The sequence below is a fragment of the Chaetodon auriga genome, chromosome 15 (genome assembly GCF_051107435.1).
Source record: "Chaetodon auriga isolate fChaAug3 chromosome 15, fChaAug3.hap1, whole genome shotgun sequence".
NCBI lineage: Eukaryota > Metazoa > Chordata > Actinopteri > Chaetodontiformes > Chaetodontidae > Chaetodon > Chaetodon auriga.
Window position 1 is genome coordinate 22,018,567 of NC_135088.1, and position 16,448 is coordinate 22,035,014.

The 16,448-nt window shown below is 40.4% G+C and overlaps 1 protein-coding gene across 33 annotated transcripts in view; it reads left to right on the plus strand.

Annotated features, from left to right (window-relative positions):
- The window catches only part of dlg2 (discs, large homolog 2 (Drosophila)), a 193,289-nt gene that overhangs the window by 149,803 nt on the left and 27,038 nt on the right, over nucleotides 1-16,448 (plus strand). For 22 of the 33 annotated variants that reach the window (XM_076750278.1, XM_076750281.1, XM_076750284.1 and 19 more), the window contains 6 exons: nucleotides 2,760-2,929; nucleotides 3,274-3,410; nucleotides 4,262-4,406; nucleotides 5,237-5,402; nucleotides 14,304-14,363; nucleotides 15,980-16,135. In XM_076750278.1, the coding sequence (XP_076606393.1) occupies nucleotides 2,760-2,929; nucleotides 3,274-3,410; nucleotides 4,262-4,406; nucleotides 5,237-5,402; nucleotides 14,304-14,363; nucleotides 15,980-16,135 (834 nt within the window). The remainder of the gene's footprint in view (nucleotides 1-2,759; nucleotides 2,930-3,273; nucleotides 3,411-4,261; nucleotides 4,407-5,236; nucleotides 5,403-14,303; nucleotides 14,364-15,979; nucleotides 16,136-16,448) is intronic. The other 11 variants (XM_076750298.1, XM_076750299.1, XM_076750306.1 and 8 more) reach the window with 5 other exon arrangements.

Sequence of the window (16,448 nt, forward strand, 5' to 3'; positions counted from 1 at the left end):
GGAAATCTTTCATAGAAATCTATTTGAAATAGTATACTGCACTCATTTTTCTGTTGGTGTCTATTTTGAAGTGTTTTAAGGACTGAAACCTGTGTAACCCGCATAAAACCTTTGAAGCCTGCAAAGGCATTTTATTTGTATTAATAAGTGATGATTTCTTTTTGAACAATTTTGTTTTCTTTGAACCATTTAATCATAATCAGATATTGCAAAGTAAATTTCTGTTTATTTAAACTCAAGAGTAACAAACCACTTGGGATTTATTTTGACGGATGTACTTGAGTCTCTTTTCTTTCCAATTAAAACCCACAACAGTTAACCTACAGTACTCACTCAGCATCCACGCTGACTGATCTCTGATAGAGTTCATACTGATGCTGACAGTCTACACTCCAAAGCATTTGTCTGTATTACTAAAGGGTGGCCCCCATCTCCAACAGCCTTATTTAATGAACAGATGGGGTGTGGATACAGTCCATCAGATCCTTTGCTACGGTAGTTTATCAAGGAGGCAAGGACACAACCTGAGCTCAGTCATCACTCTGCTTGAGTGAAAGGCTTACTTGAGAGAAAACACTGCCTTCACTGTACTTGACACCTTGGATCATGGCTAATTTAGTTAGAAATGTGAACACTCTTACCTTAAGTATGACCTCAGTGAAACTGTAGAGCCATAGCTTGATTGATAACAGTTTGTCCTTTCAGTTTTTGTGGTCTAATGCATCTTGAGCCAGTAAATGTATTCCAAGGTTTCCAGTCATTGTCCAAGAGGCTGAATCAGATTGTTCCCTTGTAATTACAGCGAACTGTAAGAAATAGTTTTTTTTCAAAATCCGTTCTTCAGATTTTATCCCTGTTCCTGTATCATGATATATCGTTAATGCCACTTATCCTTATTTATTAGATAATACTAGACAAGACAGTTGGAGTTGAGAAAATATATATGTTGTTGATGCAGCACTATTAGCAGCTAGGAAATGTATTTCTTTCCACTGAACATCTACTATTTTGCCAGCAGTGGTCACAGTGGTGAATTGACTATCAAATTATTTGACGTGGCTTATTAGAGCAGTCTGGCATTTTTGACACAATTTCTTGTTTTTTGGAAACATTTCTGAACTATTTAACAAAGAAAGAAAACACATCAGAATCTTGATATGTAGATGTTATAGTATTAATAATTATTTGTGTGTGTGTTTGATGGTTACTGTGTTACCAACTGATGGATTCCCTTTGTTAGACCTCTGCTGTCCATGTTATATGTGATTTTATTTGAATAGGTCGATGTGGATGGAAATTCTATAATGGGTAGTCATTTGATCTGTACTTATGTTGTATTATATACTTAAGACAAGAAAAAAGGAGCTGGATAATGCTGGTTTTGATTGCAGACTAGCCCCTGTTCTTTTTCCAAGGTGTCCAAGGTTTCCAAGATGCAGCTCTGGAGCATTACTGTCAGATCACAGATGCTAGAGAGGAGCAGAGTGCATGCACAGAGTCAATCTCAGGCAGATCTCAGAAGAAGCAGACCGGGCATGAATCACACTTAGCCTAATTGATGGTCACCCACTCCAAGGTGGGCGGCAAGACTCATGCATTATGAATAGAGGGGAAGTCTAATCTCTGAGAGGAAGGAGACCTGATAGGGATTTGGTTTTCTATAAAATAATAGAAGACAGACTTCCTCTGGCACCTCTGGGACACTGCAGCAGAGCATTAAGCATACTTAATGCACAAGCTTACCTTGAGGCCGCTTGGAGCATTTCGGATGTTTTTCATGGAGGCCGTTGTGTTGGAGAGGTAAAAGCATGGATGTAGTCAGGACCAAACCCACAGTCACCCCACCATTATATGTCTGAGAGGTTTCTATGAGCCTATCTGATACACATTCTCAAGTTCTATTAAACTGTATTTTATCTCAGATCAGACTTTTCTCAACATGTAGAGCTGTTCATTGTTATTGGCTGTTCATTTAGCCATCAGCAACAAGAGTTCTTCGATTACCCGCCCACAAAATATCAACATACTGTAGATATACTACCTTAATGTATTGGCTCTGCATCATTTTTGAGAACAGAAAAAGATTATTTTTTTGAAGATTTAATGGTCATATTTTTTATGCCATAAGACATTTCTTTGCTCTGCTTCCCAATGGTGGAAATGGGTGTGTGTGTGTGTGTGTGTGTGTGTGTGTGTGTGTGTGTGTGTGTGTGTGTGTGTGTGTGTGTGTGTGTGTGTGTGTGTGTGTGCGTGCTGGGTCCCAGCTGGTCCCTATGAGCACCCTCAGGAGAGTTGTGTCCTTGTGTACCAGGGCATGGATGTTTTGGTCGACACCTCAGGGGAATTCAAACTCAGCCGCTCACTGATTGTGATTTTTACACACTTGTGTGCTTGCCCACATGCACACACCCACTCATAGTCTAACCCAGTCTGCCTCTCTGTCACGCATCGCAGACACACATACATATACATACAAAAGTGTTAATGATAATAATAGTTACTAATATTCAATCTAAAACTCATACAAACACATGGGTCATCACTGTAAGTAACCATGACCTACTGTCAACAACCACACACAGTCAACTCTTTCATCAAATGTGTGTGTGCCAAAAATAAGACTCCTCTGACTTAACTGTCGTGTTTGTATTCACGAAAGTTCCCACTTATGCTGTTCAACCTATTCTGATGAATGTGATGGTGTAGGTGCAGCCTTGCTCTTAGTTATTACCAGTGATTATCATCTGTTCCTCCTCCAGAGTCAACGACTGCATCCTGCGGGTGAACGATGCGGACGTGTCTGAAGTTTCTCACAGTAAGGCAGTGGAAGCCCTGAAGGTTGCTGGCTCTATTGTCCGGCTGTACGTGAGGCGCCGCAGACCAATGCTGGAGACCATCATTGAGATTAAACTCATCAAAGGACCAAAAGGTGGGCTCAGACACACACACACACATTTCAAAACAGGGTTTTCCCTGGCTCTATAAAAGGAATTGGTAGTGCATAATGTTGCAGGGGAGACAGTATTACTTTCCTCAGTAATGTGTTGGGGAAGGTTGTGGTTCGCCCAAAATACAACAAGCATTTGCAGCTCTTCAGGTTACAGTCAAATTGTTCCTTTAATTAAAAAAAAAAGTGTCAGAAAACTTAAATGTGCATGCAGATAATGTTTAGATGAGCTTCTCTTCTAGTGGTCTGATACCCAACATAAATCTGTCATACACACAACCCAGAAACTAACCAACTGCTTTCATATATATACGTCACACACACAGGGCTCGGCTTCAGTATTGCAGGTGGAGTTGGAAACCAGCACATCCCTGGTGACAACAGCATATACGTCACCAAGATCATTGATGGCGGGGCGGCGCAGAAGGATGGCCGGCTACAAGTTGGAGACAGGTTGCTAATGGTCAGTATAAAAATTAGCTGAATTTTAAGAGCTTGCCGGAGGATATTTCATAAAATAAATGTTAGGCTGCTAAGTCAAGTATATTTTCATAGATTATTTCTTGGAAAATGCAGTAATATCTTTCATTGAACCTCAGTGGAAACATTGGAATATTGAATAGCAAAAAGAAATGGCCAACACACTAGAGTAACTAGAAAGATAAAAACCTCTCTCCATTGTAATGCACTACAACAGTCAGGTAATAAACATGCTGTTTGTGAAGCTTAGAGTTGTTGTGGGAGATGTTTACCCCACTCTGTGGTCATTTTGAGGCTGTAGTGGTGTTGTGAATCTCAGGTAGTCAGCATCTTGACATCATGACATCACACTGATGCTGCCAGTGAGCCTTCTGAATGACCTGTTTAGCATCTTAATCATGTAATACAATGGTCACTGTTGTATAGACACATATCCAGGAGACAAATAGTGATTCCATGAACTAGGTTACACTGTGTTCACCACATAAACCAGCAGTGAATTAATCAGGCAATGTGCTTCCAGCTGACAATATTCTTCCTGCATCTTCAGTCTAAATGATAATTAAGTGATGAAATGAGTCTCTAGCACACATTTTGAAAGCAAGAAATTGGCAACCTACTGGCTCACTAGTGTCACAGCAAGCTTCTCTTGAGGAGGGTATTCCTCTTGCTTAACCAGCGCTTAATTTAATTACCTTCCTACTGTCGTGTTCTCACCCGAACACCATCTGTCATAATCCAGTCTCCTGGAGGCAGGGAGCACGCTGGACTAATCTAAACCGAGCAGTAAAACTCCCGGTTGAACAAACAGGGACTGTATCTGTGTTGGGACAGGTGAACAACTACAGTCTGGAGGAAGTGTCTCACGAAGAGGCTGTGGCCATTTTGAAGAACACTTCGGACGTGGTCTACCTAAAGGTGGGAAAGCCCACCAATGTCTACCTATCAGATCCCTATGGGCCACCTGATATCACACACTGTAAGTCCTCACCTTTTCTATTTGAACTGATCAGTCGTCAGTTGACTAATCGTCTGTCATTTGATTAGTATTTTTCAGTGAATGCAAAGGATGTTAAAGTGTGTCATGTGTCACCCACCGATTAATACACATGAGATCGTGTGTGCTGAATCCATATCTGAGGGCATGATGATGAATCACTGAGGCTATCACACAAAGTATTATTATCCAGCAGAAACAGAGCGACAATAGCATTATTTAAAGAAGTTTTTGTCCACCTGGTGGATGCAAGTCCATTACTCACTTGCTCTTTCTGCTTTCAGCTCTGGTTTGTTCTGCACCTACTGCTGCAGAAATTATGTGACTCTGTAGCTGCTAAATGCACCACTATGTTCAGCAGCTAGTCTCAAATTTTGTCTGTTTGGAGCTAGGCAGGTAGTGTGCAGTGAATTTATCATGGCTTTTTTTTGGTAGAAGCAGCTGCCTGCTGTTGCTGAAAGTTAACAGTAAATGTTATGTTAAACCAAAACAACAAGCTAAAAGAATGGAATTCCTTTGAAACTGTACATTGAGGGCTGTTTCTTCACACTTAGTCACAGCCTCTTTGTTTTTAAAAGTATATTTTTATATAAGTGGAAACTTCTGCTTTTATACACATTTTGGAATTTTCAGTTTTCACTTCTACTTTTCTTAGACGCTTACCCCAAATCAACCAAACTAGAATACGGTAATATTGAAAAATTTGAAATACAAAGTGTACAGGAATACTTTCTTGGAATCATGAAGTGTGTCAGTGAGTTTTGTGTGTTCGTGTAGCTGCCACATTACTCTCTCTCACTCTTCCTCCACAGCTTTCTCTCCAGCCATGGAAAACCATATCTCTTCCCCTATCAACAGTGGCACTCTGGAGTACAAGTCTGGTCTCCCCCCCATCTCCCCTGGGAGTTATTCCCCCCTCCCTAAGCACTTACTGGGGGAAGAGGATATAAACAGGTTGGATGGTTTTTCCTTCTTACGGTAATTACCTCCCTTCCTACCAGACTACTAGAACTACAGGTAGAAGTGTTGTCCGTTGCATTCCTCCTTTCTCCTCCTTGTCCTGACTGATCTGTTTTGGTGTTTTCATCTCCTGTTTTCTTTGCAGTCCAGTTGTTGTCCAGTTTTCTCTGCAGTGTTTTCAAAGACAGCTTCAAAAAAGAGATCTGGCATGATAAAGCTGGTTCACTTGATCCCCAGTCAGGATCTAGAACATACTTTCTGATTACATTTGCTCAAACAAATAATTAGGAAATTGGGAGAATTGGCGATTTGAAAACCACTGGTCTGCTGTAGTCCTGTTTTTCTGCTGTGCTGTGTTGTGTTTGTGACTGAATGTCTCTTTGTGATTTATTTCTGTATGATGTGTTGTTCAGTGCCATTGTGATGCACGCCTGAAAACCAGTATCAAGTCATGGCTTTCTAATTAAAAACAACAGAACTGTAGTACTTAAATTGTCCTTTGCTGTTGGTGGTACAAGCTTTTGTTAAGAAAGGCTTTGGTGATGTTGGTTATCCATGGAAATTATGTTGTTACAGCAAAGGTTGTCTCAGGTCAAACAGCAGCAGTACTGTTTCACAGTGATATACATTTGGACAACGACACGTTGACATGTGGTGTGTGTCTGCCTATCTTGCCCATTTCTGTGGTATTGATGTGGTATCAGTGGCGGAGACAGATGTTGTCTTGCTGTTTCATCAGTACTTTGTTGTGTTTTTCCCTGGGATCAGCTTGAGTGTTTTTGTGTTGTTAAAAACCATATTGGAACTTAGTGAGCCTGCTCACCAACAGCATAAATCAGCTGTGAGGAATTCAAAACTCTGTCAGAAAATTGGGAGAGCTCTAAAGGTGTGCACCCCATTAAGGTGCTGCAGATACTTTTGAAAAGCAAGGTTATTTTAGAGAAATCTGAAATAAAGATGTAGGGCTTTTAAGTAGCATACATGTATTTCTTAACCCTATTTAATTCTTAATGAAAAGTGGAAATGGAAACAAAACCCAGAACTTCCATGAACTCTGAAAGTTCCAGTTTATTCGTTGGCAGTCAAAAAACGTCTGCAGTGTTGCTGCTTTTTGTGTTTTTTAGTTTTGTAGGCTTTTCAGTGACTCCTGTCTAACATCTACTCCCAGTCCAAACAGAAGAAAGTTTACGATGTCTTGGAGTGAATCATAGCCAAATGTTAGCAGCCCACCTCAACAGCCCTTGCACGTAATCCCAAAGTAAGCTGCCATATGGCTCAGGACCAAACGGGCCAAATTTCCCATCAAGTCAAATCTGAGTTAGTAGAACTTTTGTCTTTCTGCTCAGCCAATGTTGCCGGAGGTGGATCTTCTCTCGGCTGCTTGACAAAGATAAGTTTTGGTGTGAATGGCAGCCTGAGCTGGTGTCTTTATTGGTTATATGTCACGCCATGTAATGAATGATAGAAAAGTGAAGTAGAAAAAGTGGTGGATATCACAATGAACAAATGAATACATACACTCCATAATGCTTCTCTGTTAGTCTAGGCCATTGTTGCATGTTTTGGCAAGAATATGTTGTGTTTCTTTTTCCATTTGCAAAATAAAGACTGTTGGGGGACTATTGCAGCTGAGTGATAACAAAAGCTCATTTCAGAGGATAACTGAAGGACCCATGTGTTAAGCTTTGTTGAGTGAAGGATTAGTCCTCCATTCTCTTTGGAGTTAAGAGGTTTATGGTTTGCTCTTGGCCAAGGTGCATCCCTAATAGCCTTTGAGATTACCTTGCTGACCTAAAGTGTAGCACTCCGACAGTAGCTTGTGTGACTCTTGTTCACTGTGTTCTACACATACACAAGTGGATTCTCACTTTCTGTAATGACTGATTGACTGACCTTTTATCACTATGGACATGATCGTCAAAAATTGTTCCTACTCTAACAAGCTAAATTCTAAATGTTGGAATTTTGAACATTGATATTTTTGTTAAGCCACGTGAGGGGAGAGGGGAGAATCTCTTCCTCTTTATTAGCAATAGCAGAATGATTAAAAAGCTGTTCTGGAAACTCACACCTTTGTTCACTTGCCCTTACTTATCCTATGCTAACAATCCAGAGCCAAGCAGCTCATGTACTGACTGAATTCCTCATGGAGATAATCTACTAACTACTAACCTATGGAAGAAAAGCAAGAGAGTTAGTGTTTAAGGTTTTTAGGTTTTTTTGGAATCACTGTCAGGCAGAACAGGCATACCAAAATGATTTCATAGAATAGCTACTTTGCTGCGCAAAATTGCTTATTCTGTTTGTTTCGCAGGGCTTTTGACTTCTAGGCTGAATGTACTGACTTTGTCCTTGTGGACTGTGAACCTTTGCTTTTATTACTATGCTACCTAGCACTAACAATACTTAAGCTTAATTTGTTCCTGAAGCCTTGATAGTGGACTTTATTTCTAGCAAGCGACTGCTCCTTTGCCTGGATAACTTAGCTAGCACTAGGTTTGTTTTTAGCCTGGTTGCTTTTGCTATTCCTAGCTGGTCTCTGAAACTACTGAACTTCATCATGGCTGTCTGTGGACACGGCCTGTTGGCATACTCATGGTTACAATACAACATCAGATAGTTGAAGCGGATTCTCAAACACATGTGGCTCCTCCTCTGGGCTAAACCTACATCCCAAGCCTGTTCCTTTCCCTGCAACTCAGAGTCGTGGGTCCTGGTCAAGAGTGACAGGGGTTGTGCTAAATGCTCTTTCCCACCTTTCTCATCTGAACCTCTCAGGATGAACAATAAATTCCAAGCACTGGACAAAGGGGATTGATTGCGCTCTCCAGTCCTGCACCAACTGGGCGACCATTCATCTTCTGCCTGGGCTTCCAGTGCCACCAGGTGTCGTCTCAGCTTTTGCGAGCAGAGCACTGCTTGTCTGGACCGCCCTTCTGCTACTCTTTTGAACCGTCTGCCCACTCCAGGTGGTCTGTGCACCTCTAGCTTGGCAGCTGCTGTTGCTCGCCAGGACTCTGCTGCTACACCTGGCCACCTGCCCCCTTAGGTCTCCTTGGCACACCGCCTACCTACGGTGCTTGTTGTCGGTACCTCCATGGTCCAGTATGTAACAGTACATGATGGCCAAACCTCCTGCTGTCCAGGTGTTCACCACTCTGCACTCACAACTCTGCTTCTGCAGTTGTTGTCCATGTCAGCATAAATAAACAAGACTCAGCTTTTTAAACCAAATGGCCTCTGTCCTTCCCAGGAAGGTTCACGCCTTTCATCAACCAACAGTGAATTGACTTTGCACCCCTGTAATGTTTTTACCTTCTGACCTGCATTGAGTCCATCTGACTGTATCTCCCTGGCATCATACAGTATTCCTCTTGGGATTATGCCTAGATCTAACAACCACTCCCCTGTACATTCTGTGTTTTCAACTGCTAGACTAGGTCAGGTAATGTGATTACAGACTGCTGTAGTAATTTCAGTCTATCTAGGACCCTTATTCCAGTTGTCTTTGCTCTTTTAAACTCTGTAAATCTGTGTCTAACAAATCTTTCATCCTCAATGATCTAATTGCATCTTCTTGAGACCTGGCTTATACCTTGGGACTGCTCACATGGAGCTGTGCCCACCCAGTTGCAATTTTCTAAATGCACAGAGGTAAACTGGCCATGGTGGGGGTATTGCATCTGTTTTTGAGAATCATCTTGCTTGTATTTCTTCTAGTTTTGGTTCTTTTATCAGTTTGGAAAATTCAACTTTTAAAATGTGTGTGATAAACCAATTTGCTGTGTAATCATTTATCAGCCCCTCAACTCAAATGTGGGTTTTGTCAATGAATTTTCTGAGTTACTCTTATGGTTACATTTGATGGGGCTATGAAAGTTGGTGACCTAACATTCACATTGACAACTCATTTCCAATAGATTTTTTTTTAACATTTCGTAATCTTTTAACCTTGTGCAACATGTCTCGGGCGCCACACATAACCGTGGGCATACCATTGACTTACATTTTACTGTGGGCACGTGAATTCCCTGGTGAATACTTGATTCTCATTCTACTGGACTTGACTGCTTCCTTTGGCACCATCGATCATGTTATTTTACTTGATTGGTTGCATAACTGTATTGGCATTTCTGGTACAACTTTAAAATCATGTGTGGTGTGTGTGGTGTCCCTCAGGGATCGGTCCTTGGACCAGTCCTTTTTCCATTGTACATGCTTCCTTTGGGTGATTTCGTTAGCCGCTTTCAAGACGGACGTGTCCTACCACTGTTAGGCTGATGAGACACATATCTATTTCTCTGTTAAGCCCAATAACCTGAATTAACTGTCCATGATTGCTTAGCTGCCACCAAAGTATGGATGTCTCTCCTCCACCTGAACCCTGACAAGACTAATTTAAGTTCTTTTAATTGATCCTGATAACTTCTCTCTGCAGTTGATCAGTTTTTTGGTCCATTTCACTCTAATATCAAATTTGCTGCTAAGAATCTTGGTAATGTCTTAGTGTCATCGGTGTATGACTTTTGACCATGTTACTAAGCTTGTTTAGTCCTTTTTCTTCAGCCAAAAAAAATATTGCAAAAATCTGAAGTATGCTGTCCTCTACAGATCTTGAACTATTAATTCACACTTGATTATTGTGATTCTCTCCACACACATTTTAGTGAAGCTGCTCTAAACCCTTTACATTTAGTTCAGAATGCAACTGCTATTAACTAGAACCAGCGATGGTCCCACATTACCCCTGTTCTTGCTTCCTTCTGCTGGCTTCATGTAAAATTCTGAATACACAAGATCCTGTTGATTACTGCTAAGGCTCTGCATGACCTTGCCCCCAGTTACATTTCTGATTTCCTCATCCCGTATTCCGCTTCTCGACATCTCCAATTCTCAAATCTCCGCCTTTTATCCATCCCCTGCTCCAACTACAAAACAAAAGGTCATCATACCTTTGCTTACTGTTTTAGCCACAACTCTCTGGATTCATCTTCCCCTATTCATCAGATTTGCTGAATCTTTGAACTCTTTGAAGTTGCTTCTAAAAGCCTTATTATAGATCTCCATTCTGCTTTTGTTTTTTTGTTGTCTCTGTTGTCTCTCATTGTGCTGTGCTATATAGTGCTCTTCAGCCTCTAAATGGCACGTACGGGTCCTTGCAAGGTCACTGTATTTTGGTCTGATCTGGACTGACTGGTTGTCTCAGCTTAGCTCATTGCAGTATGAATGATTCAGCAAGAGAAAGGACGCCAACTGTCCAGACCTGTCTGGCTCCCGCATCTCGCTAGTTTGTCATTATTGAGATTCAGTACATGCACAGAAGCCACGAATCAAAGTGGAATTAAATCAAAGTAGAAAGATCAGCTGGTACTATATGAAAGATTTGGTGCTGGGCATGTTCTTGATGTCTTGCTCCAGTTAAATACAGAAAATCATTTGTATTTCTGACCTCTGACCTTTGACATGCCTTAAGCTTCAAGCCCACAGTGTTCACCCACCTCAGTCTCTTGTCATTGTTTTCTGCTGTCTGGAGAAAATGACTGTGCAAGCAGATAAATACATTCACAGTCATGCTTTCTTTAATAGCTCTGCCATATTGGTTGGTCATGTTGAAACATGATGAGTGAAACACCCTTGCAGCTAATATCACCAAATGCAGTGGACAATAAACCCACCGAATCTCAGATTTGCTCTTTATTTTAGGTTTCATGAGTGCCATCTGTTTCTTGAGATACTTAACTGTCACGAAGTATGAAGGATATTTTTGGTTATAAAAAAAAAGGTTATAATTAAAACTAAAAGCCCAAATAGAAAATTAAAAGAGATAATATTGAAAAACCATAATTGTGTCACAATTAACCTTAGATGAAAAAGGAAAATTGAAAAGCAAGTTCAAAATGTAAAATGATCATTTCAAAATGTAAAATCACGATCAAAAAAGGGACATTTAAAGTACAAAAGCTTAAATGGAAATGCTCAGACTGAAATTTTAAATTGTGAAGATGAAATTGAAAATAGCAAATGGCTTTTCAAGCTGTATGTAAATGAAGAGGCTTGGGCCAAAGCTGAAGGGAGGGCTTGAAACAGCTGGGGCACACAGGCAAAGAGCACACTGCAATGAAAAGGACTGTTATTTACAATATTTACACGGCAATGGCTCCAACTTCATGATGTTTAAGTGTTCTATTATTTCTGTTCACATGGCCTCACACATAAAGTCACCAGCAAAAAGGAATTCCCTATCGCTCTGATGGCAAGAAAGCAACAGACAGTGCAGCAGGTAGTAGGCCTACATGAGCAATGAGCTATCTTAGCTGTTATTTGCAGGCATGCATTAGTAATGTCACATTGATACCATAGCGACTTGCAAACAATTAACAGGAAGTGTCACATTACAAGTGTCACAGTGAGGTTCAGTGTTGTGTTGCTTCTCACCTTAAGTCAAACAGGAGGAAGGAACCATAGAGGGGTCTGTTAACTTTTGAATTGTACTGAATTAGACCGGAGTACACCCCAACAGGGAAACATAGTCTTGTATCAAATCACTTTTATTGGTCACTTCACTGTGAACACAAGTATAAAGGCAAGTGAAGGTCTGGGGTGCTTGCTGCACAACAGTGCATCTGTAGAAGACACAGACATTATCCCAGTGCACTCCAGTCTAGAAATATAACAGGCAGAAGTGCAGTGTGTGAGGTTAACACAGTCTCTGCAGTGTTTTTGTTGCTCGGACTTGTCGTCCCTGTAGGCAGACATGTTTCACCTGAACATCACAGTAAGGGTCCACTTGGTTTCACAGCTTTGGGTCAGCGGTCTGCTGCAGTGTTGCCACAACTGGAGTCAGGACTTTTTCTCTCACTCAGACACACTGACAACTTATTAAAGTCTTGTATTTTATTTGATATTTTATACTTTTAATCCATCTATAATTATCTTATTTTTCATTTTCCTTCTTTTATCTTGTTATTCTGTGCTGTACATTTTTGTACTGTATGTGATTGCTCCTGTGGCACCTGAATTTCTCAGGGGATCAATAAATTGCACTCTTCTCCTGACTAGTAATAATGAAGAGTAAGAAGTAATGAACAGACTTTAAATGAGTGATTCACTATCAGTACACATATTCTGTGCTTTATGGTATTTGCTTCTACTTTGGCAGATCCGCTGCTGAAATTAGAAAGATACGATGACTCATTTGGCTGTCAACTCAAAGTCACAGGTTTTTATTTACTACTGTTACAGTAATTCATTTAGGATTATGTAGTTAGTCATTTGCTCTGCTGTCCTTGGAAGAAGCTAAATTATTTGTATTTGTGTTTAAATAGTGGAATTAGCCATAACAATCCTGTTTTTCATTCCACTTCTTATTTTAGGATAGTGAAATGTGAAATAATGTGTTGTTCAGTAAACAATAAACTATTCCAGACTCTGAAGGTTTCCACACCAGGTTTCAGACGTCGCTGTCCCACACAGTGGTCACCTACACTAACCACTCAGCCACGTCTCAGCTGTGAGACGATGTCCGGCTGTGCCATTGCTGAAAGCCACTGTGGATCAGAGCACGGTGTGGTTCCTTCTCTAGTTTGGACTGATCTGCCAAACTCACTGTGCTCTTTAGCAGTTAGCTCCCCCTGCTGTCCAGAAGCTGCCTGTGTTCTCCAGCCATTTCAAACCCCCTCTCCAGTCTTTGGGTCACGCCCCCTCATTTACATACAACATGAAAAGCCAAATTTCACATGCAAAATGGAAATGCCAAATGGAATATGGAAAAGATGAAACTTAAAATGGAAAATGCTAAAGTGCAAATGGAAAACAATGTTTTTTTTTCTGTTTAAGCTTTTAATTTCAGTATTTCCATTTAAGATTTTCCATTTTCAGATTTCAGTTTCATGTTTGATGTTTCACTTTCCTTGTTTCCATTGCCATTTTAGATTTCATCTTTACAATTTAAGCTTTCAATTTTCGCATTTCCCTTCAGGTTTTTGCATTTTAAATTGTAATGAATAATAATATATAATAAATTAAAGTGTAATAAAATAATAATCAATTTGATCTCTTTTCATTTTCTATTTGGACTTTTCATTTTAATTCTGAAAACAAATATTTTCCATGAAGAAGGACTGTAATGTGAAATTTAATGGAGCCATTATTATGATGATACCAGATAGCTTTAGCTCTACATTTCTTTCTTCAGCCACAGTGAGCCAGTGGGCACAGAGTGGTTTTGTGAAGATGTTTTCATGTTTAAACAGAATGCAACAGCTGGTCAGAGAGAGAGAAAGCAGGAGATGGATGAGGAAGAGAGAAGTGTGTAGGTGGCAGTATGCTCAAGGGATGCCAAACAGTGAGTGAGTGAGTGAGTGTGTGTGTGTGTGTGTGTGTGTGTGTGTGTGTGTGTGTGTGTGTGTGTGTGTGTGTGTGTGTCTCTACATCTGCAGTAGTAGTATGACAGGCCAGTGTCTCAAACACACACATTATGCATAATTACTCCTTTCTAAGCTCACATACTGCACTGCATGCTCCAGTTAGCACACTTGAATCCACAAACAGCGCACACTGAGTGCTCACTGAATGTTTAGCCAACGATATGAATTTGCAGTGCTTCTGCAGCAGAGCAGCACTGCCTCTCCATGCAGGAAACTGTGCATGAGCTGACACACTTTGATGTTTCATCATGATCTTGTTGATGACTCTAAATCCCTGACATGGACGTTCACTTCAGTACCTTCAAGGACGTGGCTTTTTCCCTTATCTCCTTTTCCTCTACGCAGCATGCATCCAAGTGTTTCTTTCATCGGTGTCTTAATGTTTGAAAAATCAGCTGTGTGAATGTAAATAGATAAATAGAATTTTTATGATAAAATATGGTAATCTGAAATATGGTTGGTGATCAAAAGTTTACTTTTTCCATCCTATTAGAAATCCCTCGCTAGATGACGGGGAGGGTCACAGGTTTGATTCCCAGCACTTCCAGTTGAGGTGAGATATTTAGTGTGGTCAGCCACCTCCTGCATGTTCTTGCATGTTTTGTCACTGACTCGTTTGGAATGGAAATTACATCATAGCACTTCTTTTAAGCATGAGCCCATTGTCTTTTGGTTCTGGATGTCTGATGAAATGCTGTGAAGAAATTCTGAGGTACTGTTGAATGTTTCAGCTTAAATCGTTCTCCTCAGATATAACCTCTCTATCATCTAAAATATATATGAATGTAACTTTTTTAAAAGTTATTTTCATGCCCAGTTATGTTGTACAAAATGCTGCAGTGTATAAGATTTCCAAATAAGGTGGTCACCAGTGAAGAAGTTGAAAGTGATAGATAGATTGCTTTGTCTAGGGAGCGTGCTGACACATTAAAATCTCATTTTAATGTGTCAGCATACAACATTTGAATGAAGAAATAACACGATCCTTGTCTTACAAATAAAGACATGAATTGATAGCAATGAAACACACCGTTGCCTAATCCAATATGCTCACAGATTTTGCTGCTACAGTCTTACCTGGTCTGGTAAGAATAGCTCATAGTGGCTAATGTTAGCAAACTTAAGATATGTGTAAAATACTTTAGCCTTTAGCAAACGTTTTAGCATTTACCATTAACTTATGAACACAGTGGCAGAGGTTTTGCCTAAACATCAGAATTTATATTGAGTCATCACAGGTAATCAACAAAACACTTAAATTGAAGATAAACCTTGCTGCCAAACCAAATCACATTTATATCTCTTTATTTCATGGCGAAAAAGTACATACTTAAAGAGCTCTTGGATCAGCTTGCTGCATACATTTTAATAACATAAATGAGTTTTCTTTAAACTGATAGAAATCATTTAGCTTTTTTAAACCACTGCCACATGTAACATGTTGATATAGACATTAGTTTCATGAATAACCATGACAGCAAGTGCTGAAACAGCTACAGCTGATGACTCATCAGTGCCTGAACAATTGTTCACAATTTTTCTCATTTCATGTGCTGTCTGTCATTGTCACTTATCAAAGAATGGCAAACATTCTTTGTCTCCAGCTTCTCAAATGTCAGGATCTTCTGCTTCTCTCTGTTTTCTTCATTGTAAATTGAATATTGTTGGGTTTTAGACTGGTGGTCTGACCAAACGAAGCTTTTTGAGGACATTACTTTGGACTGTGGAAAATTTTCCAGAGCATTTTCAAAAATTTCTGATATGGACTGAACAATTGATCAGTTGATCAAATGAATAATTCAGACAGATCAGTCAATAATGAAAAGAATTGTTAGTAATAGCCGGATTATCAGAATGACTGGTTGATCAATAATCATGGTGAACATATATATCATATATAATGATATTGATTCTGGCAGGAAATGACTTTTAAAGACATAAAGCATGCCAACTCTCCTTCTTTTGTGCTTTGACCAGCAAGAACCAAAATCAGTTTCCACCACGTACCAGTACTTCCTCCTCTCTCTGCCACGCCTCATACTGCTGTATTTCTTCTCTTCTTCATGTCTTTCATCTGTGTGCCATCATCTTTGTTTGTCCCAGAGCCTTCATCCACACCTCTGTCTCTGGACACTAACCTCTCTGCTCTTGTCTCTCACTCCACTGTAGGCCTCCTGAGCCAGTTTACAGCACTGTGAACAAACTATGTGAAAAAGCACCCTCCCCCCGACACTATTCCCCAGTGGAGTGCGACAAAAGCCTCCTCCACTCCGCTCCCCTCCCAAACTATCACTTAAGCCTGTTCCCTGACTCGGACATCACCAGGTACTTACTACCACCACCATCACCACCACTCTGTGCTCTGACACTGTGTCCCATCCCACCTTGACATGGCATGCCATCTTACCATATCATCCTCTGTAACCATCTGGTTTTCTCTTATGCGTTCAGTGTCCCACTCCTTCGAGCCGACAGCAACCGTGTCTTGGTGTTGTTTTCTCAAGCTAGCATGCCTTTCCTCCCTCCGTTTCCTTCTCTGCTCTGAATTAGCAAGAGCCTCCTAGTCTTATCTACCACCAGCACATTGTCAGTCTTGTCCATGCTGGAAGAAGTACTCAGATTGTTTACTTACAGTAAG